Below are 25,087 nucleotides of genomic sequence, written 5' to 3' on the forward strand. Positions count from 1 at the left end.
CAATGAAGGAAGACCCTGTCTCAAAAAACAAAACACAACAAAAAAAAAGAGGGGGTTTAGGACTAGCACAAAGATTTCACATCCTTCTTCAGAATAATGTTCAGGAGAATTGACAGCAAAGACACAGGTGACGAGACAGGAAAAGCTCATCCAACAGAAGAGCAGAGGAGTCCCAGACATCAAGCCTCATGGAGCTGTGTGTGACTCTAAGCTTTTGCTTAAAACCACGGAGACATCAAACATGTTTGGGAAGAGTTCTGTCTGAGGAGCAAGCAACTCCTGGGTGGGCCAGGAGTGACGGGTCTGTGCTGCAAATTGGTGTTTGGCCCCTGCACACAGCCCACGTGCTGAATATGTTTTTTTGGTCCAAAAGCAATGGGAGCAGCCTCACTTTCCCTGCTGATTTTTGCACCACAACAATAAAGTTAATAATGGAAAAAACATATCCCATGGCCAGGAACACTCTCAGCGAGCACAGCAAAGTGTTGGATCTACCGTCTATCAACAGAAACTGCTAAGAGCAAACCAAAGCTTGTTAACTGATTTTTATGAATGATCGAAACAGCAAAGCAGATTTATTTGATTTCCATCATATAAAAATTGACAGTTACATAAATATATCTCTAAAACTATCAGGATTAAAACCATCCTGTTCTTGACAGGAAGCGAAGTCACAAAGAAAGCTAAACTGACACTGCTGTCGGGGACCTCTTCTGGATTGAATTGGGGCCCCCCACCCAAAATAAACATGAAAGTCCTAACCCCCACCACCTCAGAATGTGACATTATTCGGAAATAGAGTCTTTACAGAGGTAAGCAAGTTAAAAATGTGGCCATTAGGGACTGAGCCCTGACCAGTTCAGCTGGTGTCCATAGAAAAAGGGGAAACGTGGTCACAGAGACACACAGAGTGAAGCCAAGGCAAAGACACGGCGAGACACCACCAACAAGCTAAAGGACACCTGTGGCCACCTGAAGCCAGCAGAGAGGCATGAAACAGAATCTTCCTCGCAGACCTCAAAAGGAACCAACCCTACCATCACCTTGAGTTTGGACGTCTAGGCTCCAGACTGTGAGACAGTAAATTTCTGTTATGTCCCCCAGTTGATGATACTTTATTACAGAGCATGTAGCAAACTCATACAAGGACTTTCATCTCCTTTGCTCCCAGAGGCTGACGCCCTGTTCTGTTCGGAGAATCTGCCATGGTGCAAACCTTGCTGGGAAGCAGACCCACCCCTCACCTCGCTATGAAAGCTGAAAGTCAAGATTTCCCTCTCCCCAACCCCTGGCAGATGATGCTCCATTCCAGGCAGGGCACTGGGGCTAGAGCACTGGGCAGTTTAGAAAGGATTCTTTCATCGCCAGCAACGGTGGCTCCTAACCTCCAGTTGTAATGGTGCCAGGATGCCACCCAGCATTTGCCAGAAACCTGACCTTGGCCATTCGTCCAGCCATTTGGTTTCACTTGGTTCCTTCCCCTTTACCAAGTCCAATCCTGCAGACTTCCCATGGATTCTGTAAATACCTCAGCAAACGAGGACATCAGTGCAAATCAACAAAAAGCCAAGCATCCCACACACCTTGTCTGGCATTTTCCACCCCTGCTTGACCATGGCCTGTGGGACATCCTAATCTCAGTGCAAACAAAGTCAAACTCCCCACCTTTACCCTCTGTCTTTTCTCCAGCCATCACCAAACTACCTCTGTTCACGGCCCCCCTGTGCTCCCCTGACCACCATGAGATAGGTCCCGTACAACCCACGCTTCCCTTTTTTCCCAGGCTCCCAGCAGCCACCCTTTTGTCAGGTCCTCCCACCTGAACCACCACCCCAGTCCACACACTGGTCTGAGCCATTGTCTGCATCTCAGATTCCCATGCATGCTGGTGGGGGCAGTGAGTCCTGGAGAGAGAGAAAGTCCTGATCCTACCCCGACCATGCATTTCCCCTGCTACTGCTCCTGGCCTCATCATCTGCTCACCTGCACTCCACTGGAATCCAGCCCTCCTTCAAAGCCCATCTCTAATATGGACAAAGAGTTTTATAATTTTTTCTTCTTGAAACAAGAAACTCCCAGGCTGGAGTACAGTGGCACAACCTCAGCTCACTCCCGCCTCAACCTCCTGGGCTCAAGCAATCTTCCCACTTCAGCCTCCCAAGCAGCTGAGACCACAGGTGAAGGCCACCACATTCTGCTAATCTTTGTATTTTTTGTAGAGATGGGGTTTTGCCATGTTTCCCAGGCTGGTCTCAAACTCTTGGGCTCAAGCAATCCACCTGCCTTGGCCTCCCAAGGTGCTTGGATTATAGGTGTGAGCTACTATGCCTGACCAGTTTTATGATCCTTATCAGCCAGAGGTGCTCCTTCCCACCTTCGAATCCCCTTTACATTCTTGGATGCAACTCAGTGTCTTGCAGGTTGCGGTACAGTCATCTACATGCTCATCTGGTTCCTGCTATCCAATTGCCACTATCTATGGAACAGGATTTGCCCTGGACTCCTCTCCAGCTCCACTACCACCACTGTCACTTGTGCCTTCTCAGTGGTGATCACTCACAGCCCCCTAACTGATCATTCAGTAGAAAAGACCCAGTCAAAAGACTAGACGTGATCCAACCTCCATGACCTCTCTGCCCAGAAGGTCTCCCCCTTGCTCTCTTCTTCCCTCCTCTCCAGCCTTACTGCTTCCTCCCTGTTCGCTGAACACACCGAGCACACTCCTGCCTCAGGGCCTTTGCACAGGGTAAGTCCCTCAGCTTCTTTAAGTTTTTGCCCAAATGTCACTTTGTTGAGGAGGTCACCCTGACCTCCTTATTTATAATCTTGCAACCCACCCCACCTCCACCCTATACCCTTAGTCCTGTTGCCCTGCTTTCTTTCTCTCTGTAGCAGAGATCACCTCCTAGAATACTGAATAATTTTTTATTATGTTTATTGATCATTGTCTGCCTCCCCATCCCCACCTGCCACAAAGTGAGCCCCTCAAGAACAGGGATCTTGATCTATTATGCTCACTGATGTGTCCTGGGTGCCTGGTACATGGGAGAGACCCAGTAAATATTTGTTACATAAACAAATCTCTGAATTCCGCATACTCCTGACTATGATAGTCAGTAGGTTCCCAAATCATGCTACTTTTCTTTTTAAGCCTAGCTGCCTGGTTGCTTGGCTGCTCTTCCCTGCGCTGCCATGGAAACCAACAGCCTAGGGACAGGTTGCTTTTCATGAAGTCAGGCAACGTGCATCACACGCCGCAGAACACACAGACCTGCACCATTCCCTCCACAGCCAGAGGACGGGACGCTCTGGCCAGTCAGCTGGAAGTGTAGGGGTGCAGATGGCCCTGGGGCCAGCACCACCCCAGCTCAGGCAGTCTCGGGTCCCCATTCAGTGAGCGGTGGAGGCTTCCCAGGAGGACCCACCCCTGACTGATGGATGCCCACACAGACCACACATTCTGTTCTCAGGAGAGGCTCAAGTCAGAATGTTCCCATTGCCACCCACAGGCACTTTCTTTCTATCCCCAATAATAGCAGGTATTTATGGGGCATCTACTATGGACAAGGTACTTTGCATATATTACCTCCAATCCTGGTGACACTGCAAAGTCATAGTTATTACGACTTTCACACTTGAGGGAACTGAGGCTCAGGGAGACTAATCAGCTTTGCCTTGGGTCACAGCAAGTCAGTGAAGGAGGCAGATTAGAATCCAGGCGCCGAAATATGTAGCCTCTTCCCACGCCACAAGCTCCCACCTGCACTGCTGTCTGCAGGCTCCTCTGCTGTGATTGTCTCAGACCCTGCGCCTGAAGAAGGGCGGATAGAGAGCAAGTGGCGGAGGCAGAAATCACTGTAGAAACCCAGTGTGTGTGCATCACACACATGCACACACACACACACGTGCACACACACAGATCAATGACATGGCCCCAGCAACACTGTAACACCAGAGGTTTCTGAAGGAGTGGGAGCTCTAAGCTCTCTCTGGAGGCCTTTAAAAAATAACAACAAATAAAAGATAATTCCAACTCGTTGGAATGATGTAGGTGTGGTCGTGTCTAAAAGCAGAGATCAGCTGACCCTAACGGTCCCGTTTAGCTTTCTGACTATGATAAACCATTACTGAGCAGACGGACTAACTACTTGGAGCATTGCTAAATCTGTTTTTAATAATGTCACCATCCCAGGACCAAACCCTGCCCCATCGCTGCAATAAAGACTCCTCATTGCTGGAGAAAGAGCACTGGGTCACAGAGGGCAGAGGCGGGGAAGAGGGGACAGCCTGTTTGTTCTCAAGCGTGGGGCGTCATGAGTCATAGCCTTGCTCAGGCAGGGACGAAGAGCTTGAGGATTTATCTCAGCTGAGGTCTGAAGAATAAAGATGAAAACAATAGCAAGGAGACCGTGTCAGAGCAGCGAGGACAACAGCTGTGCTTGAAAACTGCTCAGCAGTGGGACATGGGGGCTTTGTCGGTGTTGGCATGCACACAACTGTGTAACATGCACATTGCAAACACGTGAAGACACCCCTCGAAGGTGTCTAAGATTGTCAGGCAACATTTGTCTCAGGCTGTCTCCAGAAGTGGCCAAGCACCTACTACGTGACTCAGGTGGTAAACATTAAATTGAAGTGCCACCAAGGGCAAAAACTCTGGTCCACGCTGAAGAAGCAGAAGGGGCCTGCAGAGAAGAGAGCCTGGCAGCCACCCGCAAAGAGTTGCCAAACCAAACGTGGTGATATGAGAAGTGATCAGAGGAGATGAGTGTGAAGGGCTCTCAGAAAGCAGTGACACCAGTGTCCAAATGTGAGCATCCTGGGCATTTGGCCACCTGGCCCGGGCCCACAGACCCTACTAGTGTTGACAGCTCTCATCACCTTCTGCGCCCACCAGAATCCAGGCCTTTCTGTATCACATGAGAAGGGTGGAGTTCATGCTGGGCAAAAGAAGAGCGAGAATGAGCCCTGGCTTCTGTGTCTGTGTGGGCTCACAGGTGGGTGAAAGCCATCTCCGGGGGTGCTTCTTGGTGGAAAGACGGGGTTAGCTGGGTCCCACAGCAGTGACCTTGGGCACAGAGGTGACACAGGTGTCCCAGAGATGGGGAGAGATGGTCTCTTTGCTGCCCCTGCACAGAATCTGCACTTTGCCAGCTCCCTAGGAAAAGGGGACTTAGGAGCACCCACATGGGTGCTCCCACAAGGGGCTCCAGTAGCGAGGCCCTGGTGAGGCTGCTCCACACGGCTCTCGGAGAATGGATGTCAGGGATTAGAGAGGCCCAACCTGGCACACCTGCACATCTGAATGCCCACACACTTGCATATCTGCTACTGCAACCCTTGCCAAGGGCCTACTGTATAAATACACCCGAGACTCCATGGGCAAGGGAAGCGGGGAAGGCCCTGCATGAGCAGATGGGGACTGGAACTTTAGGTCCCTGTCTGCATCTAACAGGAGACGTTAGGGTAAAGGAGACACAGGAAGAATGTGCTCTGCCACAAAACATGGCTGCCAAGACTCTACATGACTCCAGCTCACTGAGAGTAAATGCCCACGTACCACATCTTACCCCCCCCCACCCCGCCCTGTGACCCCAGCCCCTGCTACTCTGGCACTCCCTCACAGGGCACTCGCTCACAGGGCTCTCGCTCACAGGGCTCTCGCTCACAGGGCTCCATCACACAGGCTTTCACCAGCTCTGGAAAACCTCTGGCTGCTCCCGCCGCAGGGCTTCTGCACGAACTGCTCCTCTGCCTGGATTCCCTCAGGAATCACAGGACTTTCAGGCCTTACCTCGGTCAACCTGTCCTCGATGTCACCTGCTCCAAGAGGCCTTCCTGGCTCACTCACTAACACAGCAGCCACCCCCTGACACTTGCTCTCCATCTTCTCTTCTTTATTTGTCTTCACAGTACGCTTTGCCAGCAAATATTCAACTTGAGTATATTTTACTTATTTTTGTGTGTATTGTAAATTCCCTCAAGGGCAGGAATTATTTGCCGTTGCTGTCTCTCCAGTGCTTATCATTATGCCTGACAGCTAGTACTTGCATGCACATTGTTGGAGAGATGAATGAATGAATGCATGAATGAGTGAATGAACAGGTGGACAAATGAGTGAATGAATGAGAGACAGGGAGAAGACACACAGTGCCTGCCCTCAAGGCCTTTGCTCTCTGGTTCAGTGTGTCTTTTTGCTTAGAATAACTTAGGAGCAAAATAAGTTCACTGGTCATATAAGATTTAAAAATTTTTTCGGCATTTTCATCTCTTCCTCCCTCCAGATTCTAGAAGGAAATTATACCTAACCTGGTTTTTTGGGGGGTTTTTTGGGTTTTTTTGTTTGTTTTTGTTTTTTGTTTTGTTTTTTTCCTAAAACAGTCATGGAAACTGTGACTGAGAATCTGAAGGGATTCGGGAGGACACTCATCTGTTGCATTGCGGTCCTCACCACAGGCAGCAGAGGAAATCAAAGAGGAGAGTGAAATGACATAGCAGTGAGAGTGAGGTGGGGGCTGGGAAGGGAAGTGAGAAGAAAAACCAAACAAAGGTCTTCTTCCCTCCACACTCAGGACCCCCTGTTGAATTCACCTATCGAATAAATATTAATTGCATCAACAATGTGCTAGGGACCCAGTAGTAACTCAGACCTCCCGCCCAAAATTGATTCTGTATGGCATGCGTCCTCATGGAGGTATGTTCTAAGGTCCACCAGGAGCACAGAGGAAGAAGCACATGAAGTCTGTGCTGGGGAAGATTGGGAGGGCTTCACAGAGGAGGTGTCACTCCACACACCCATGAAGTGAAGCTTCCCAGCCCTTGTGCAGTCAGAGAGACAGAAAGAGGCTGAATATCTTATTCCTTGTCACAGATCAGAGCATCACAGCCCGATCTTCTGACCTCAGCGCCCAAACAGCACATCCCACAGACTATCATGTTCGACACAGCTCTCATGCTGTGGCAAGAAGACGAGGCTGGAGCTGTGTGGCCACCACCGCCATTTACCAACATAAGGCCCAGGACTACGGGCTGGCGGCTTTCTATCCTATCACAAAAATTACCAGGGAGAGAAACCCTGGCAGTATGCTCACCCAGCTTCGTCTAGGCAAGCAGCCCTCACTCACAGGAAATCCTCCCAAAGGCTCAAGTCCAGTCTCTCTGGCTAGATGTTAAAGGCAGTGCCTCTTACCCTGAGAATTCTAAGTTATTACACAGTGTTTGTCTTTTTGACTGGCTTATTTCATCTTGACTTACATCCTCCAGGTTCGTGCATGTGGCAGCATGCATCAGAATGTCCTTCCTTTTTAAAGCCAAGTAATATTATATTACTTGTATATACCACATTTTGCTTCTCCATCAATCTATCATATGGATACATGGGTTATTTTCACCTGTTAGCTATTGAAAATAATGCTATGAACATGGGTGTACAAATACCTCTTTGAGACTCTGCTTTCAATTCTTTTGGGTGTATACCCAGAAATGGAATTGCTGGATCAGATGATAATTCTGTTTCTACTTTTTTGAAGAACCACCATACTGTTTTCTGTAATCGTTATTATATAATAGTTATTAATAATTTAATGATTACTGAACAGCAGCCATCCTGCAAAGCCCTGTCACTCCTTCCAGGTCTTTCTCACCCAATCTCATTGTCTGAGGTAATACCTCAACAGAGAGCCTTCGTTTGCTGGCACTGAGTGTTGTTGTTACACACTAACCTTCCCAAATTACACATATTTCACAGATGAAAATCCTGAGTTGCACTGATGAAAGGGAACTTGCCAAGGGCAATAGAGTGAAATGTCAGAACTCCAGACTTGAATTCAAGCAGCCAAGCTTCTCATCTCCCGCCAGGAGGCGTGTTTCAAAGTTTGGGATAGAACTGGGACTTGCAGGCCAGGCGTGGTGGCTCACGCCTGTAATCCCGACACTTTGGGAGGCCGAGGCAGGCAGATCACCTGAAGTCAGGAGTTTGAGACCAGCCTGGCCAACATGGCGAAATCTCGTTGTAAAAATACAAAATTACCCAGGCATGGTGGTGGGTGCCTGTAGTCTCAGCTACTTGAGAGGCTGAGGCAGCATAATTGACTGAACCTGGAAGGAGAAGTGGCAGTGAGCCAAGATCATGCCATTGCACTCCAGCCTGGGTGACAGAGCAAGACTCTATCTCAAAAAAAAAAAAAAAAAACAACCAAGAATTGTGACTTGGATACCTGTGTCACCTATATTGTGTGACTTAAACTTCCTTTGCCTGTTTCTCATCTTGAATATGGGTCTAATGATGATGATCTGGGAGTCATTTAAGGATTAAGTTAGGTAACTGCCAGTCTGCCTGGGATGCCATAATTAAATACCACAGGCTGGGTGGCTTAAACAAAAGAAATTTATTTCTCACAGTTCTGGAGGCTGAGAAGTCCAAGATCAAGACCAAGGTGTCAGCAAGGTAGGTTTCATTCTGAGACCTCTTCCCCTGGCTTTCAGGAGGCCACCATCTGGCTATGTGCTCACATGACCTCTTCTTTGTGCTCACATGTGGGGTGGGGGAGACAGCAAGCTCTCTGGTGTCTTTTCTTATAAGGTCACTAATCCCATCATGAGGGCCCCACCCTCACAATGTCATCTAACCCAACTGCCCTCCCAAAGGCCCTACCTCCAAAACAAATACTATCACATTTGGAGCTGGGGTTCCTATGAATTCTTGGGGGCACACTGAGTCCACAACCGTCCATCACTTACCGGAGGAGTCTCCATGTGCCAGACTATGCTAACTGCTTTACCCCCATCCCAGGCTCACAGGGCAGCGTTAGGGAGCAGAGCTTTGTGGCTAACAGCACAGGCTCCAAAACTAACGGCCTGACATATGGTAAGTGCTTAATGAACAGTTGCTATTACTTGCTCCACTTTGCAGAAGAAGAAACTGAGCTTTAAAAAAAAGTCAAGAAACTTGCTGGAGGGGTAAGCTGGGCTCCCTAATTCTCGGCTCCCTTGGGAGAGCCCTTGGTACAGTTCCTCACGCAAGGTAGACGCTCTGAGGGGCAAGGCTAGCTGCTGTTGGCAGTCATGATGTTTCCTTCTCATGCAACCAGCTGCACCTGCTGCTGCTGCCTGGATTCCAAGGGAAGACCCCAGAGGGACAAACCCCTGTCCCCATCTATCCCCCCGCAGCCACGCCCACCTCCCCTCTTTAAATTCTTGTCTCAGCCTCTGATGCTTCCTCGCTCCAGTCAGCCAGGGCCCCACTACAAGAAGCAGCTTCCTAAACAGCTGATGTGGGGGCTTCTGATGGTCCAGGGAACGTCAAATGTCATGGCAGGCAGAGCCGCCAAGGTGTGGCTCCAGCCTCCCCTCCCAACCTTTTCACTGACTTCTGGAGTCATCTGCACCCTGCAACACTTCATATATGTTCTTCTCAGGTCCAGAGGAGTAAATCCTACCCACTTTCCAAGACCTCCTTTGGAGACTTCTGAATTACTCCCCATTAACTCCACCTTCCCCCGCCCACCTCTGCAGAATTCCCCACTTTCCTCTGGCTTGCAGATATTAAAGCACATCTGTTCTCTCTCTTGCCAAACTGCAAGCTCCCTGCAGGCAGAAACTACAAGAACATTGGGGGCTGAGCACCCAGAGAGGTGCCAGGCCCACAGGAGTCACCCCATGAATATTGATCAAATTGGGTTGAACTGTTGAAGTGAAATCCAAAACTCCCAGGGAACCTCATCCTCCCTGAGCAGGACCAGAAATGCCCCAGTGAAAGAATGCCTTTGTCCCCCACACTCACTCTAGATCTCCTGGAGAGAGAGAACGCGAGATCAATCAATGCCAGGAGCTGCCAATCTTTGCTGTTTTTCCCTTTAAGTCATGTTTATTGATATAATTGGTCCTAATATTTTAATTCCCACACAAATGTGTCACCTCCAGTCTCCACAATGTCAAAATGTCATCAAGTAACCTCCCCAAAGTCGCGTTTAACCTCTGCGGCGGCATCAACACCCACGCAGCTTTGGCGCCACAAAGCAGCGGTGAGGCAGTGGGTGTATCATCCCCTCTGCCTGCCTCTCTTGTTTCTATATATATGCTAAATAGTTATAAGAAATAAAACAATTGTCTCTGGCTCTCAAGGGAAATCTTGCGAAGATTATGTCTCGCTGCTCTCTAAGTGAACCGCCCAAGAACTGCTTGCCTCCAGAACTCTATTATCCTCAAAACCAGAGAGAACATTATCATCTCTTCTTTGTTGCCATTGCTTTTGCCTGCTGTTCTTTAAGTTTTCTCCAAAAACATCTTTTTTTTTCAGTCCTAAGCATACAACTTAGCCAATAATGGTGGAAAAAAAAATCTTCTGTAAGAAATGCAGCCCTTCTCACAGGGAGATTATTTTGCATGTGCTTTTTGTTGGACACATGATGTTCTGCAGACTCCATGTGTCTACGTAGGTCATTATAGTACTTATTACATGTGTTCGGGCATGATTGATAGGTATGTACCTTTGTGTATGTATATGTGTGTGGATACGTGTGCATTTGTCGATACGGGCAGGTATGCACCGGTGTGTGTGGCTTCGTGGCAGAGTTGGATGGTGCCCACTCACTATGCCTGTGCTTCTTGTTTCTCAGTCCCCCTGGTCTTTATGTTGGGGCAGTATGGCTAGTTTTGGCCAATGAATTGTGAACAGAAGTGACTTCTGGCTGGGGCAACTTAGTGCCCACATGCTCTTGTAGTGGCAGCTGTCATGAACTAAACGTTTGTGTCCCCTAAGATTCACACACTGAAGCCCTGACCTGTAATGTGATGGTATTTGGAGGTGGGGCCTTTGGAAGGTAATTAGGTGTAGATGAGGTCATGAGGGTAGGGCCCCATGATGAGATTAGTGGGTAGGGCCCATGACGGGATTAGTGCCCTTGTAAGACGAGTAAGCAAGACCAGAGTCTTCTGTCATTCAGCCATGTGAGGACACCTGCAACCCAGGAAGAGGGCCCTCACTAGGAATTACATTTACTGGCACCTTGATCTTGGGCTTCCCGGCCTCCAGAACTGTGAGAAATAAATGTCTGTTGTTTAAGCCACCTAGTCCATAGTATTTTGTTACAGCAGCTCAAGCAAACTAAACCAGGAGGCTTAGAGACATGCATTCTAGGTGAAGTAGCATGAAGATGGAAGGAGGCTGCCCAACTCATGCAGGCTGTGATGTGAGATAGAACCTCTGAGTGTGTTAAGCCCTTGAGATTTCAGGATCTCTCTTTAGCAGCAACTAGCATTGCCTCATCTATAAAATATGCAGATAATCTTCTGGGATTAAAAAAATAGTAATAATAATGTAGATAATAGCAAGTACATTAATAATCTAATAACAAGTTTTTGTTAGAACTGAATTAGGTAATAACTTAAAAATCATGTGGGCATTCTCCAAGTAGTGTGGGGTAACTGCAGTAAACAACCATGTATTCTATATTTGTTTCAAAAGAGCTAGAAGTAAGGACTTGCAATGTTCTCAACACATTGAAATGATAAATACTCGAGGTGATGGATAGCCCAAATACCCTGACTTGATCGTTACACATTCTAGGCATGTAGCAAAATAGCATATGTATCCCATAAATATGCAAAAATACTATGTATCAATTTTTAAAATTGGACAAGCGCCTAATAAGCACGCTCTACTAGCCTGGCCCTGTGTCAGGTGCTGGGGATACAAGCCCAGGGACCCTGTCCTCAGGGACATTTTGTTCTTGCAGGGCAGATGTGGAAACTGACATACGTGGTAAATGCACAATTCCAGGAGCGGGAGCATATACAACACCGAGGAGGCGGCAGTTCATTCCAAAGGATTCAGGAAACGCTACATTATAAAAGGGTGGGATGAGCAGCATTTTGAGGAAGAAGTAGAGCTTGCCAGGTTAAATGAGCCAGGGTGCCCCAGGGGAGATGGGGGAGATTGGTTATGAATGGTGGATGTGTGTAGCAGGTTTTTAGAACCTTCGAGGAAGGCCTGGGATTCTCAGACGCCACATTCTGTTGAGGCTGGGTCACTCCGAGTGGCTCCAGGGATAGGGGTGAGGGTCTGGGAAAGCGTGAAGGTCTCATTTACTCTCGATACAGAAAATGCGAGCTTTTTCTTTTTTAAGGCTATGGCAAAATGCCCTGCTTTCTTCGTATTCATCTAGAAGGGAGTGTGTGGGGGGGCGTCTGCCACTGTCCCCCAAGTGAATGTGCGCTCCCAGAGGCAGAAACAGACCTGGTCATGTAGTCCCCTGGGTTCCCTGAGCCGAGGGCCTGGGCTGCGCCTGGAGTCCCCACAAACGCCTGTTGGATGGAAAGGAACACAGGTCTCATGCTGGGCTGCAGTTTGGAACAAACAAAACTCAATACCCACCCCAGGGTGGCATCCACGTCAGCCCCTGGGCTGCATGGAGGTTTCTCTCCCTGGAAGTCTGCGAACTCGGGCGCCGGTGCACCGCGCCACCCCGCGGTCACACCTGGCAACTGCACCTTCCCGGACAGTGCCGTGGAGCCCCGCTCTCCCGCCATTGTCACCCCTTCCAGGGCTGGAATCCTCAGCCCACCTTCTTCCCTCTATAAAGTCTCCAACAATGTCCAGGCACTGCTTCACTACGGTTATTTGGGTCCTGACATCCTAAGCCCCGCTTGTCAGATTATGAGTGGGAGGTGGCAATGAGAATTCAAGCCACACGTGAGAGAAAGGGACAAAGACAGGACGTGTTAACCCCTTACTGAAGCGCATGCTGGTAAAGAATGCTGGCAGAGACGGGTTTGAGCCCAACCCAACCACTCCCTAGCTCGGACCCTGCAGAGCTACTTCACCCCACTGGGCCTCAGTTTCCCTCTCTATAAAATGGGGATGATAGAACCCAGAATCGCTGTATTAAAAGACATAATTCATATAAAATAAGCTAAGGCTCCATGGCTGGCACATAGTAAGTGTTCAACAAATAAAAATTCAAAGCACCTATGCTTCTGTTACTCCATCAGAGTCTTGCTTCAGGTTAGTGAGGTAAACATTAATATTTCCATTGTATTGACAAGTACACTGAGGCTCAGAGAGTGGAAGGGACTGGCCTGAGGTCTTTCAGTCAGGGAACGATGGGCTTGAAGCCAAGCCTTTTGGTGCTTGCCAACATTCCAGGAGTCCCCTGAAAGAAGATGCAGAGGGCAGAATGCTGCGGGAAAACTGGGAAGGGCAAAAGAGAGAAGAGAGAGGAGACACAGTGCAAGTCCAAGACAGCAAACTGCTCTTTTCCCTTATGGATGTCAGACCCTCTTTCTGCGGGAGGGAAAAAAATGCTTTATTCAAAAAGTTCAGCCAGGCACAGTTGGAGGCTGAGGGCGGGAGAATCTCTTGAGGTCCAGGAGTTGGAGACCAGCCTGGACAACATAGCAAGACCCCCATCTGTACAAACAACAACAAAAAAACTAAAAAACATGGTGAAACCCCGTCTCTACTAAAAATACAAAAATTAGCTGGGTGTGGTGGTGCTAGCCTGTAATCCCAGCTATTCGGGAGGCTGAGACCTGAGAATTGCATGAACCAAGGAGATAGAGGTTGCAGTGAGCCAAGACTGTGCCACTCCCCTCCAGCTTGGGCAACAGAGTGAGACTCTGTCTCAAGAAAAAACAAAACAAAACAAACAAACAAAAAACTAAAAAGACAAAAAGTTTGTCCTGAGAAGCACCCAGCACTGTTAGGAGGTCTGGGCTCTGGTTCTGGCCCTGCTGTGACGCAGTGGTGTGACTGGCTGACTTTGGACACGTGATACCCCCTCTCTGGGACTCAGTTTCCTCCTTGACAAAATGAGGGAGAGGGTGGGTCAAGATGCCTGCTCCGGGGCCCTTCAGCCCCACACCAGTCCCTCCCCACGCTTTTCAGGTGCCCTGTGGGGAAGCTGCCCACCACCACTCTGTGGACATCCATGGCCGAGGGGTGTCACCATGTGGCCTCAGAGACCTCCGAGGAGGAAGAAAGGACCCAGAACTGTGCCCCGGCGCGTGACAGATGGAAAGAATAACTCTTAACTCGATCATGTGAACAGGAGATTAGCATTAATCCCCAGTGGGGACTGAATCACTGTGCCCAAAACGCTGCACGCAGAGCCAGGAGCTCCGCAGGCGCAGAGCCCTGTGGGCGGGGAGCCTGGCCTTTCGCTGGCCAGATTAAAAGAATTCAACCTGCCCAGGCTCCAAAGGCTGACCCAGGGCAGAGTGGGAGGAGAGGTCACTGCTCCCTGCCACCTCTCAGCTGAGAGGAGAGCGCCCGCGTGGTGTACCCACGCCTTTCTGGGTGCGGGACGGCTGTGTGCCTATGTTTCATTGTTTTGCTTTTGGCTGATGTTTCAAACAAGAGCGGGCCAATCGGTAGACGTAATCACGGGCCTTTCATAGCTGCCTAACTAGGCGAAGATGAATGGCTTGGGTGGTGCTCTAGTTGAAAATAACAGCAGCATATCAGGGCAGAATTAAAGACAGAGAAAAACAAATGAAATAAATCTATCAGGACTCCAGGGCCATCTTTCCGAGGAAAACGTCAGGATGAGAAAGACCAGATTCCTGTGCCAGACCAAGGGTCAAAATCCTCGACACTCTTCACGTGGCCCCAAAGCGGGGAGCTGTTGTTGCCCTTGAGCTGCCTGAGGACAAGTCAGAGCCTGTGTAGGGAAGACTCGGCCAGCGTCCCTGTCTTCCATTCCTAATGACTGATTAAAGCCGTTGAAAATGTTAAAAGCCATTCCAAATGCCACGCTGGTGGAACAACTGTGTTTTCTTCACACTCAGGGAGACGGAGGCTGAGGAAGCACTGGTAACTATGAGGCAGGGGGTCTCATGCTGGCGTTTGGGGAACCCTAGCTGTCCCTGTTCCCAGCTTGACTCTGTGGTCACCACAGTAGGGACAGACACTCCCCTCCAGTCACTCCCCAGTGCCCTCCAGACTTAGGGGAGGATCCGCAGATTCTGCCTGGGAGTGAGGTGGAGGCCCAGACCGCAGCCACCCCTGCCCCTGGCCTCCGGGTGGAGGGGCAGAGCCAGGCAGCTCTGTGAGTGATGTTGGCCCCATGCTGAAGGCCAGCTTCCCCTTGGCTGCCGCTTGCTTCGCGTTGTGGGGGGTGCCCCTGAGCCAGTGACAAGTGTTTGTGGGAGCCATGCTCTGCCCTGGGTAAGAAGAAATTTCTACCTTTTCTCCCAGCTCCACAAAGAGAGCTCTACAGCGCCTCACAGGCAGAAAGCAATCAGTGACTCAAAAAGGAAATGTATGGGAGGAGACACTTACTTAGGCTTTGCAGGGGACCTGCCACTTCAGGAGGACCTTCTAAGGAAGGCTTTCTATTGGTTTGGAGCCTCCAATACGTTCTAACGCCTCAGCTTGGTGGGGGTACCTCTGAAGTCTTCATCCTCTCTCTGCTCACCTGGAAGTGCCCCGTGCTCCCTGAGGCCAGTTAGTGCCCCATCCGGCAAGTTTTTCTCCCCTTATGATGCCCAGCCATGGGGGGTGCCTCCTGATGCCCTAGCCAAGGCTCCCAGGGCAAAGGATCGAGGTTACTTTCTTGAAGGTCACTCAGGCTTGTGTGGGGTGACGCATCGGGACAGGAATGGCCCCAAGATGCCGAGACCAGAAGAAAACACATTCTGACTTCTGCAGTTCCCCCAGGCCTCATCTGTCAATAGCCACACAGACAGTCAGGACGGGGTGTCTCAGAAACATCCCCTCCAGCGCCTAGCGGCTGAGCGAGGGCGGCAAAATGCCATCCCAGGCTCCAGCAGAACTTATATGTCCCTGCAGAAGTGTGATGCCGTGGGAGCTTACAGGGCATGTGAAATACCCAGAAGTTACGTAAAGGGGCAGCTGCTAGATGTTAGAAGAAAGACAAGTTCCTGACCAGAATATTCAATATTCAGCAACCGGAAGCTAGGCCTCACTGTTTAAAAAAAGAAAAGGAAAGGAAAGAAAGAGAGAAAGAAGGAAAAGGCCTACAGTCATCCAGATCTCAATGTTAAAAAAAAAAAAAATTAAAACTTTATGCCCTAATTCATAACACCCAAAAAGAGTGACATTCAAATTTGTGAACAGTCAATTCTGGCAAAAATATCAGAATCTTACAAGTGGACAAAAAATTCAAAAGAGTATCTTTCCTGGTGATTCTCAAACATGATCCCATGAAATCACATAGGGAGCCTAATAAAAATCACAGGTTTCAGGGCCACCCTACAGACCTAGTTGGGCTGGAATCTCTCGTGGCTGACACTAAGCATTTGTGAGTTTAGTAAGCTCCCCAAGTGCTCTGATGACAATGAGGTTTGGAAACCACTGACTTGGCCCACTGCTCCCCAACCTTTCCTGTGCGTGCAAACCACCTGGTGATCTTGTACAAATGCAGATTCTATTCCGGGTCTGAATGGGGCCTGGGATTCTGCATTTCTGTTGCTGATGCTGCTGGTCCTAAAACCATACTTGAAGTGTCCAGACTGTTCTCCAACCTCCCTCACTTGACTGAGAAACAGATAAACTGAGGAGCATATATAAGGGAAGTCGAGAGGAGAACTGCTGAGTTGAAAGATTAAAAAAAAATGACGTGAGTGGGAGCTGAGCTGAAAGGAAGCTGCAAGCTAATTGATCAAGAATGATAGTAATCTCAGCACTTTGGAGGGAGGCCAGGGCAAGAGGATTGCTTGAGTTAGGAGTTCGAGACCATCCTGGGCAACATGGCAAAACCCTGTCTCTACAAAAAATACAAAAATTAGCCAGGCATAGTGGCTCACGCCTATGGTCCCAGCCACTCGGGAGGCTGACACAGGAAGACTCCTTGAGCCCAGGAGGCGGAGGTTGCAGTAAGCCAAGATTGTGCCACTGCTGCAGCCTGGGCAACAGAGCAAGACTCTCCCCACAACCCCCCCCCCAAAAAAAAACTAAGAATGATGGTAAAGCTGGTTTCAAAGCCAGCCCCAGAATCTCCACTTGGTCATTTTCTTACCAGACAACAGTCTTGGGGCTTGTTTCCTAGTGATCATTGCAGGTGTGCAGTGGGAACTAGAACTCTGCACGGGCCCCTGGGACTGAGGGCTTGCTGGGCAGCTGAACTGTAACTACCCCACTCTTTGGCAAGATCAACTTTAGAGTCTACATGCCAACTTCTGGCCTGTGTTCCAGGGTGCGCATGAGGCACTCCCTGACACCCCTCCACCCTGTGTATACAGGTGTGCACGTGCACACACACACAGAGGTGTGGCTCCAGACACCCCTCCACCCTGTGTATACAGTGTACACACACACACACACACACACACACACACACACACACACAGACAAATGTGGCTCCACAAGTTGCAACGGGAAATAATCCCCCTGTCTTCTGAGGGCCCTGTGCCGAACACCTATCCAGTCTCTCATTCCCTTGACCCACTTTGTGCTCAGCCCTTGCTGCAGCAACTGGCTGGGCACAGGTGTAGGCCAAGGGCACCTTGCCTTAGCTGCCCCTAGTCTTCTGCCCCTGGGGCTTCCCGTCCTGCCTTCTGTGAGATGCTCACTGAGCAGGCCCAGCCATTCTAGCACCTGTGCAAATCTGGCGGAAATGAACAGTCCCTAGGGGAACCCTTGGGCAATAGAAATGGGAGCTGGTAAATAAAGATTTTCCTCTCCCGGGCCTCCTGTAGACAAAGCACTCCGTTCATCAGACTGTCCCCAGAGGGATGGAGCCCCAGTTGCCTCCAAGGGTAACCAGCTCACAATGCATACTCGGATAGGCTTTCCTCCTTCTCTAGTTCACTTTCCCAGCCTCCCTGCACGAAAGCCATGCCAGGCTCTGTTTTAGAGAAAAACCTGGCTAACCCATGCCCTCCAGTGGTAGTGGCTAAATCCTGCAGAACAAGGAGGAAGGAGGGGGCTGCAGACTTCAGAGACGGCCGGCCCACAGTGACCCAGACCACCAGAGGCTCTCCCTAAAGCTGCAGCCCCTGCCTGAGGCTCACTGCAGCTGTGCAGGGTTCTGATAACAAATTATGTTGTGTCCAAAAAATAATTTAAGGTCCTCTGTGCGACGTTGGAAGCAAGAGAAGGAAAGCTAAAGAAACAAGGCTTATTTGGCCTGGAGAAAAGGTTAAAAACCAACCTCATAAAAATAAGTGGGTGGTTCTCATTGTTAGCTGATGTAAGAATGCAGGGAGATAGGACTGACCTGGAGCTGAAGGGCCATTTCACCCATCGGTATGCTGCCAAAGAGGAGATGGCGTCTTCTGGTGAAGTTATGAGCTCCCCATCATCAGAGGCATTCAGCTTGTGATGGAGAGGGGTAGACTTCCTGGGGATAATGTGGATGGGATTCATTCTTTGGATAAAGCTTTTGAAGTTATTCCTTTTTTTTTTTTTTTTTTTTTTTTTTGGATGGAGTCTCACTCTGTCACCCAGGCTGGAGTGCAGTGGCATGATCTCGGCTCACTGCAACCTCTGCTTCCCAGGTTCAAGCGATTCTCTTGCCTCAGCCTCCTGAGTAGCTGGGATTACAGGTGTGAGCCACCATGCCCACCCTAAAGTTATTCCTTTTCTAGGCACCTCTTTAAAAATCACGAATCCTTTTCAAACTAAGATTCTGTTAGTATGAGTCTGCCCCAAAAGGGGGGAATGTTTATTGATAAGTGACCTCATAAACTCCCCCAGTCCAAGGACATAGACCATTGAACTGTGCTTTCAGCTGATGTTTTTTCCAGAGAGGGCTGTTTATTCATGAGGTCTTAGCACCACCTAGTGGTTTCCTTTGTTCATTACAACATGTGCCTGGCCTACAAGAGTATTAGCTGTAAAGTTTAATACATACACCATTTTTGATTAATGCATCAATTCAACAAAAAGGTATTAAATACAAGTTATGGGTTAAGCATTGTGCCATCACCTGGGGTGCAACACTAATTAAACAAAACATGGTCTCACCTTCATGAGGCTCATATTCTAATGGACTAGACAATAAACATGTAAACAACCAAAGAATTGTTTTATATTGTGATGTCAGGAAATAAACCCATTGTGTGATATAGAGTAATGTAAGCAGGAAGAGGCTATTTTAAGTAGTATTGGCAAGGCCAGTGCGGTGGCTCACACCTATAATCCCAACACTTTGGGAGCCCCAGGCGGGCGAATTACTTGAGGTCAGGAGTTAAAGACCAGCCCGGGCAACATAGTGAGATGCCTGTCTCTACAAAAATACAAAAATTAGCCAGGTATGGTGGCACCTGCCTGTAATTCCAGCTACTCAGGAGGCTGAGGTGGGAGGATCACTTGAACCCGGGAGGCAGAGGCTGCAGTGAGCTGAGATCATGTCACTGCACTCTAGCCTGGGCAACAGAGCGAGACTGTCTCAAAAAAAAAAAAAAAAGAACAAAAAATACAAAAATTAGCTGGGTGTGTTGGCACGCATGTGTGGCTCCCAGATACTCAGGAGGCTGAGGGAGGAGGATTGCTTGAGCCCAGGAGGTCAAGGCAACAGTAAGCCGTGTTCACGCCACTGCACTCCAGCCTGAGACACTGAGCAAGACCCTGTCTCAAAAAATAAAAAATAAAATAAAATAAATGGTGGGCAGAGAAAGCCTCTCCACATGGACAATTGTGGAGGAGCTAAGAGCTTGGCTGTTCAAGGAGCTGAGGCCAGCATGTTCAGAGCCCAGTGAGTGAGGCCAGAGGGGCGCAGTGGGACTGGAGAGAGAAACGAGGGGAGTTCCATGTTTGTAAACTTTTCCCAAGTGAAAGCACACAAATGGTTAGGGTGGGCTCCTCCAGAACAATATCTGATTAAATTTTCAAAACACGGGGGAAGGGAAAATGCCTTGATATGAGCTTGGCCACGTGCTCAACTCTAGCAGGCCCCTACCGGGGCCATTGATCACAGCTGTGTGCCCCTCAAGACAGCTGCATCTGCTCCCCACGCCCTGCTTCAGGGTCCCCATTACTGATAAGCTGCATCTTTAATTACTTATGTTGGAAGTTCATTTTTAAAGTCTGGAAGAGTGGTTCTCAATCTTGGCTGCAAATCATCTGGGAGCTGTTAAAACCCCCCAGTCTAGCTCACACCCTTGACCAGTTAAAGCTTCATCCCAGGAGGGTGGGCCCTGGGCACCGGTGCTTTGAAAGCCTGCAGGTGATTCCCGTGTGCAGCCAAGGCTGAGAACAGCTGATCTGGAAGGATACTCATCAAGAGAAAAACAAGACACCTATTTGATATTCTCAGGTAGAGATGGCTACACAAGTAATGAGGCTGTTTCCTTTTTCAGACCAGGCCTCTTCCTCAGGTGGAAGCCCCCACTCTGGGCCACCCAGCCCTCGACACTACGCTCTCATTACGTTCCCACCTGGACGCTTCACAATGCAGTCAACAGACCCTGTGAGCTGACTTTGCAGAAACGTACTTTTTCATGATGGCAAGCAGGCCTGCCACAGACCCGGGAGTTTCCACGGCCTTGTTACTCAGTCACACTTCCCCAAGGTGCAGAGGGTCCAAGACCCAGACCTCCTAAGGCGGCGATTCTCAGCTGAGCAGCACATCACAATGGCCTGGGGAGCTCATAAATACTGATCCTTGGGCCCAGCCCAAGACTGATTTCTGGGCTGCGGCTTGGGCTGTTGGGTGATTGTAAAATGCAGCCAAAGGCCGGGCGTGATGGCTCACATTTGTAAAGTCAGCACTTTGGGAGGCCAAGGTGGGCAGATCACTTGAGGTTAGGAGTTTGAGACCAGCCAGGCTAACATAGTGAAGCCCCATCTCTACTAAAAAAATACAAAAATTAGTCGGGTATGGTGGCATGTACTTGTAATCCTAGCTACTTGGGAGGCTGAGACAGAAGAATTGCATAAACCTGGGAAGCAGAGGTTGCCGTGAGCAAAGATCACACCACTGCCCTTCAGCCTGGGCAGACAGAGTGAGACTCTGTCATCAATAAATATATTAATTAATTTTAAAAAACGCAGCCAAGACTGGAAGCTGCTGTTGCCAAAGAAAAGGCAGCACCTGTACTCCTCTATGTCCCCAGGAGGTCTACAATAACCAGAACCGCTGTGTAACGGGTTGCTGCTTGAGTGGCCCACAATTGCTACAGGCTTTGTATTCTCTGCTAATGCAGCTCAGTCCTGGACCTATCTCTGTGCTCCCCAGGCCTCAGATCGGCTGGTTACGAGTAGGCCAGTTAAGACTACAAGGGATTCCATATAGCTTGTCAACTGCCCCCCTCACCTCCCACTGGCTGGGAAGAAAGAACTCACGCAAGGCACGTGGCCGCCAAGACGGCAATGCTACATTTAGTACATGATGGGTGGTTACCTAGTAAATTCCCATTTAAAAAAAAAAAAAGGAGCATTATCCTTAAAGCTCTTGCCCGTCAAGCACCAATAAAAAAAACTGGTAATATGCACTTTGCTGCACTTGTATTGTATAGCTGTTGACATAAGCAATGGCTTATGTTATTAAAAGAAAGCTATCCACATACATCTTAACATCTAGGATACATACCAGAAGGTAACTAGTTACATTGGCTGGTGAAAATCCAGGTGATTCAAATTTTGTTATTGTTGTTGCTTATCTTCATTTTCTAATTGTTTTATGATGAATATGGATGACTGATATGACCAATGTTACTAGAGCACAAATACCAAAAAGAATCCATTGTTTCTTACAGAACTTAAGTGCATAGCTGGTCTATAAGTGTTCAGCTCACAACTCTTACCTTTTTTTGTTTGTTTGTTTTTTGAGGTAGAGTTCCACTCTCGTTGCCTCTCAAGTAGCTGGGATGGCAGGCATGCGCCACCATGCCCGGATGATTTTGTATTTTTGGTAGAGATGGGGTTTCACCATGTTGGTCAGGATGCTTCAAGAACCCTAAAAGCATTGCTCCCTCAACAAGAGGACAAGGGCCACATTGTGCTTATTTGGTAGCTACGCAGCTCTAGTACAGCATGGCAGGCACTTGGAAGGATCAAGATCAACATGCTAATCAATTCAGCTGCCAGAAAGTAAGCCATTCCCCTATCAGTCTTTTTCATAAGGAACATGGATTCTTTACTGCCTCTGCAGATTCTGTTAGTTTTTCAAAGTATCTTCTGTGAAACTAGTTTTCTCTGGACAATAGGTATGCAAAAACCAAAAAAGGTACGTGTGTGGGGTCTGAAAGACAGATTTCTTTCCTAAAGAGCTTTGCAGAGCTTTGACTATACAATTATTCATTGTGAATCGCAATAGGAGGATACCATATATAGCTTTTCCCAAATTTATTTAGCCATAGAACACTTTTCTCCAGGAACAGCTGCAGGGACTAGTACTCCCAGGAATACATTTTGGGAAATACTAGTCTATCTTTCTGGTGCACAGCTCTTTGACCTACCACCCACAAGGCAGAGTGGCTGCAAACGTGCCCTGTCCTCTATAATGAGGGCAGGGCTGCACAGAATGAGGTTAGGTGACCCCGCAGCACACTCAGACTTCTGTCATCGAGTGAGCTCAGCCACAAATGAGGTGACTGAGAGCCCAGAAAACAAATAAGGAATGGTCCAATAAATATTCACAACTGAACATCAGGTGACATTTTCATTTATTCTGTTTACAGGCGCCACGTAGTTACACTGGTTTTTCTCGGTCTCATCTGGGTTGGATCCAAAGACATTCAGAGGCATGGTGAGAGGCAAAGCATCAGACATCTCATTGGTGGCAGGTACTTTCTGACTACTGTACCACCTGCCGTATCCTTCCCCACCTCATCATCCCCAAAGCCATTTACTGCCAAACGCTACAGTAAAAACCCAATGCATTTACATAAAATAATGCCTAACTGCACATTTACAATTTTTAGAAAAAAATCCCGCTTATGCTCTTCTAGAAATTTATGGCAGGAAAGTTAAGGACCAAGGCTATGAGTGAGCCATATGTGGCAACTAAAAGTAGATGAGCACTGAGTTTCTCCATTCGTAGAAAAAAAGTCACACTGAGCCCACTCTTCCTGTGGGGCAGGATAACACCTTTCTTTTATACCCTGTTGAGAATCTCAGGTGGACAATGTGACTGCATGAATGTCGAAAGGCAGCTTGCCGGCTTAGTTATCACCTTGCAGAGGTAGCTATGCACTACACAGCCACACTGCCCAAAGCGTGCTCCTAAGAACACTGGTCCTACAAAGTGCTCCTTGTAAGAGAACTTTAGGAATCAAAGTATTTAGAAAATACTATACACTATCATTCCCTTCCTGGAGATCAACAATGTACAGTATCACATGGAAGTTTCCAGAAGTCCTTTCATAAAGAAATGCTTAACTTTAACCCAGAGTTTCCATATCAACCTGACCTTGGAATCTCTTATTTTTGGGGGTGACACATTTCATAGAACACAATCTGAGAAATGCTCCTCTATGGCTTTGAGAAATTCTTTGCAGAAACAAAACAATAATAATTTTTTTACTTAAAAAAATTAAGTAACTAGTAGGATCATGTGTTGGTCAACAACAAAGAGATCAAAGAGTCAGGAAGTCCACGTCATAGACCCCCCCTTTCTAATTCCAGCCTAGCACTGTCGCCATAAACTTTGCCTGCCTGAAAACAGGTAGCAATCAGTTGTCCATGATTTCTCCCTTTGAGTTGTTCAGCATGGTAATCACAGTACAGAATTGAATGTGGCCCATCAGGGGCCCATATTTCATGTCCAGAGGCCAAGCGTCTTGTCTTGTCTTCTGTTGTAACAGTGAAATCATTAAACATCTATTGTTGCTTATCACATGACTACAAGGTTTTTCAAATAGACCTGACAAGCCCTTTGTTCCTAACAAAAAAGGGGGATGATAACTTGTAGAGCTTCTAATTATTTTCAGCCACAACTACACAGACCAAGAGATCATAATACAAAGCTTTTGGCCCAATAATTTAAAAGTATTACAGCAAGGACAGGGAAAGATGGAAATCAATGACATTACTGGAATGATGTAAACATTTTATCATCTGCATAATACATAATTTTTTATTCTTGTTTCCAAGGAGTTTCACATGATGTTTTGAAGCAGAAGCAGACTCTCCACATGTGAAACTTGGCAGACAATAATAACGTATTATCTATGCCCTGCTGGGATATAAGCGCACGTTCACACCTCAATAGCAATCCTCGCAAATCGATATTGCAGAGAGGCGGGAGGCCTCAGTAGCACTAAGCCCCTCTGCACCGCCGGCTGGCTGGACAGCATATCCAGCAAGCCTGTCAAGCTAACAAACCCCAGGGCTTCTCCACAGCCAACAGCCATGGAAAAATCTCCCTGAGTCACAAAGCCTAGGAGAGTTCTGGAGCAGTGCATCGTCACACGCGGCAGAGGGCCTGACCACAGCCCCAGAGTCAGAGCTTCCTGCCCAGCCACGGGCTCTTCCCACACTGGGCCATCAGAAGAGGCGCATCCCGCCTTCTGCCTCTTCTCCCTTTTCTTCTTCTCTTTCTGTTCCAGGATCTTGCTCCTGAATGGGTCACTGTGTTTGGATTCCTGGGGCCCACAGTAATGCCAGTCCTCACGGAGCTGGAGGAAGTCCTGCTTGGCTGGGACGCAGATCATGGTGTGAGGCTCGGGGCTGCCCTTGCTGAGCAGGGACAGGCTGACCCACACCAGGGCCCTGGGGAAGTGGCCCAAGATGGACAGGCAGGCCTCTCTGGTCAATCCTTGCTGGCCTCTGCCAGGAGCTCGCCGGGCTCCCCGAGTGTCCTCAGAACTGGGCCCACACCAGGCTGACAGCTGCTTCAGTAATTTTCTACTCCTACATGAAGTTGGAGACATACGTTTGAGGATATTTTGTTCCAGAAAAAAAACATACAATCAGAAGATTAGACACTGCTAGAATTAATTTGATTCTTTTATACTATATAAGAATCAAAACTACAATTTTTAAAAAATTAGAAATACACTGTAGTACATTTTAGTACTGATATTTTTCCTTTTATGTGTTTGCCATTCTGAAACTCAGGGACTAAAGGTTTAAGAAGTTGAAGGCAGGCAAAACAAGACAGTGAAATAGAATCTAGGATTGTAATCACAGTGAGGGTGAAAATAAAGAGGCACTAAGATTTTAATGAGTAAAGGAACTGTA

The 25,087-nt window shown here is 48.3% G+C and overlaps 2 protein-coding genes across 4 annotated transcripts in view; one reads left to right on the top strand and one right to left on the bottom strand.

The window, feature by feature from the left end:
- RIDA (reactive intermediate imine deaminase A homolog) overlaps positions 1 to 25,087 on the top strand; it is a 319,353-nt gene that overhangs the window by 236,813 nt on the left and 57,453 nt on the right. The gene's annotated exons all lie outside the window — the stretch shown is intronic.
- The window catches only part of POP1 (POP1 homolog, ribonuclease P/MRP subunit), a 43,424-nt gene continuing 40,889 nt past the window's right edge, over positions 22,553 to 25,087 (bottom strand). For all 3 annotated transcript variants that reach the window (XM_050801196.1, XM_050801198.1, XM_050801197.1), the window contains one exon: positions 22,553 to 24,757. In XM_050801196.1, coding sequence (XP_050657153.1) covers positions 24,103 to 24,757 — 655 coding nt within the window. In that variant the 3' untranslated portion in view covers positions 22,553 to 24,102. The remainder of the gene's footprint in view (positions 24,758 to 25,087) is intronic.

This window comes from Macaca thibetana, chromosome 8 (genome assembly GCF_024542745.1).
Source record: "Macaca thibetana thibetana isolate TM-01 chromosome 8, ASM2454274v1, whole genome shotgun sequence".
Lineage (NCBI taxonomy): Eukaryota > Metazoa > Chordata > Mammalia > Primates > Cercopithecidae > Macaca > Macaca thibetana.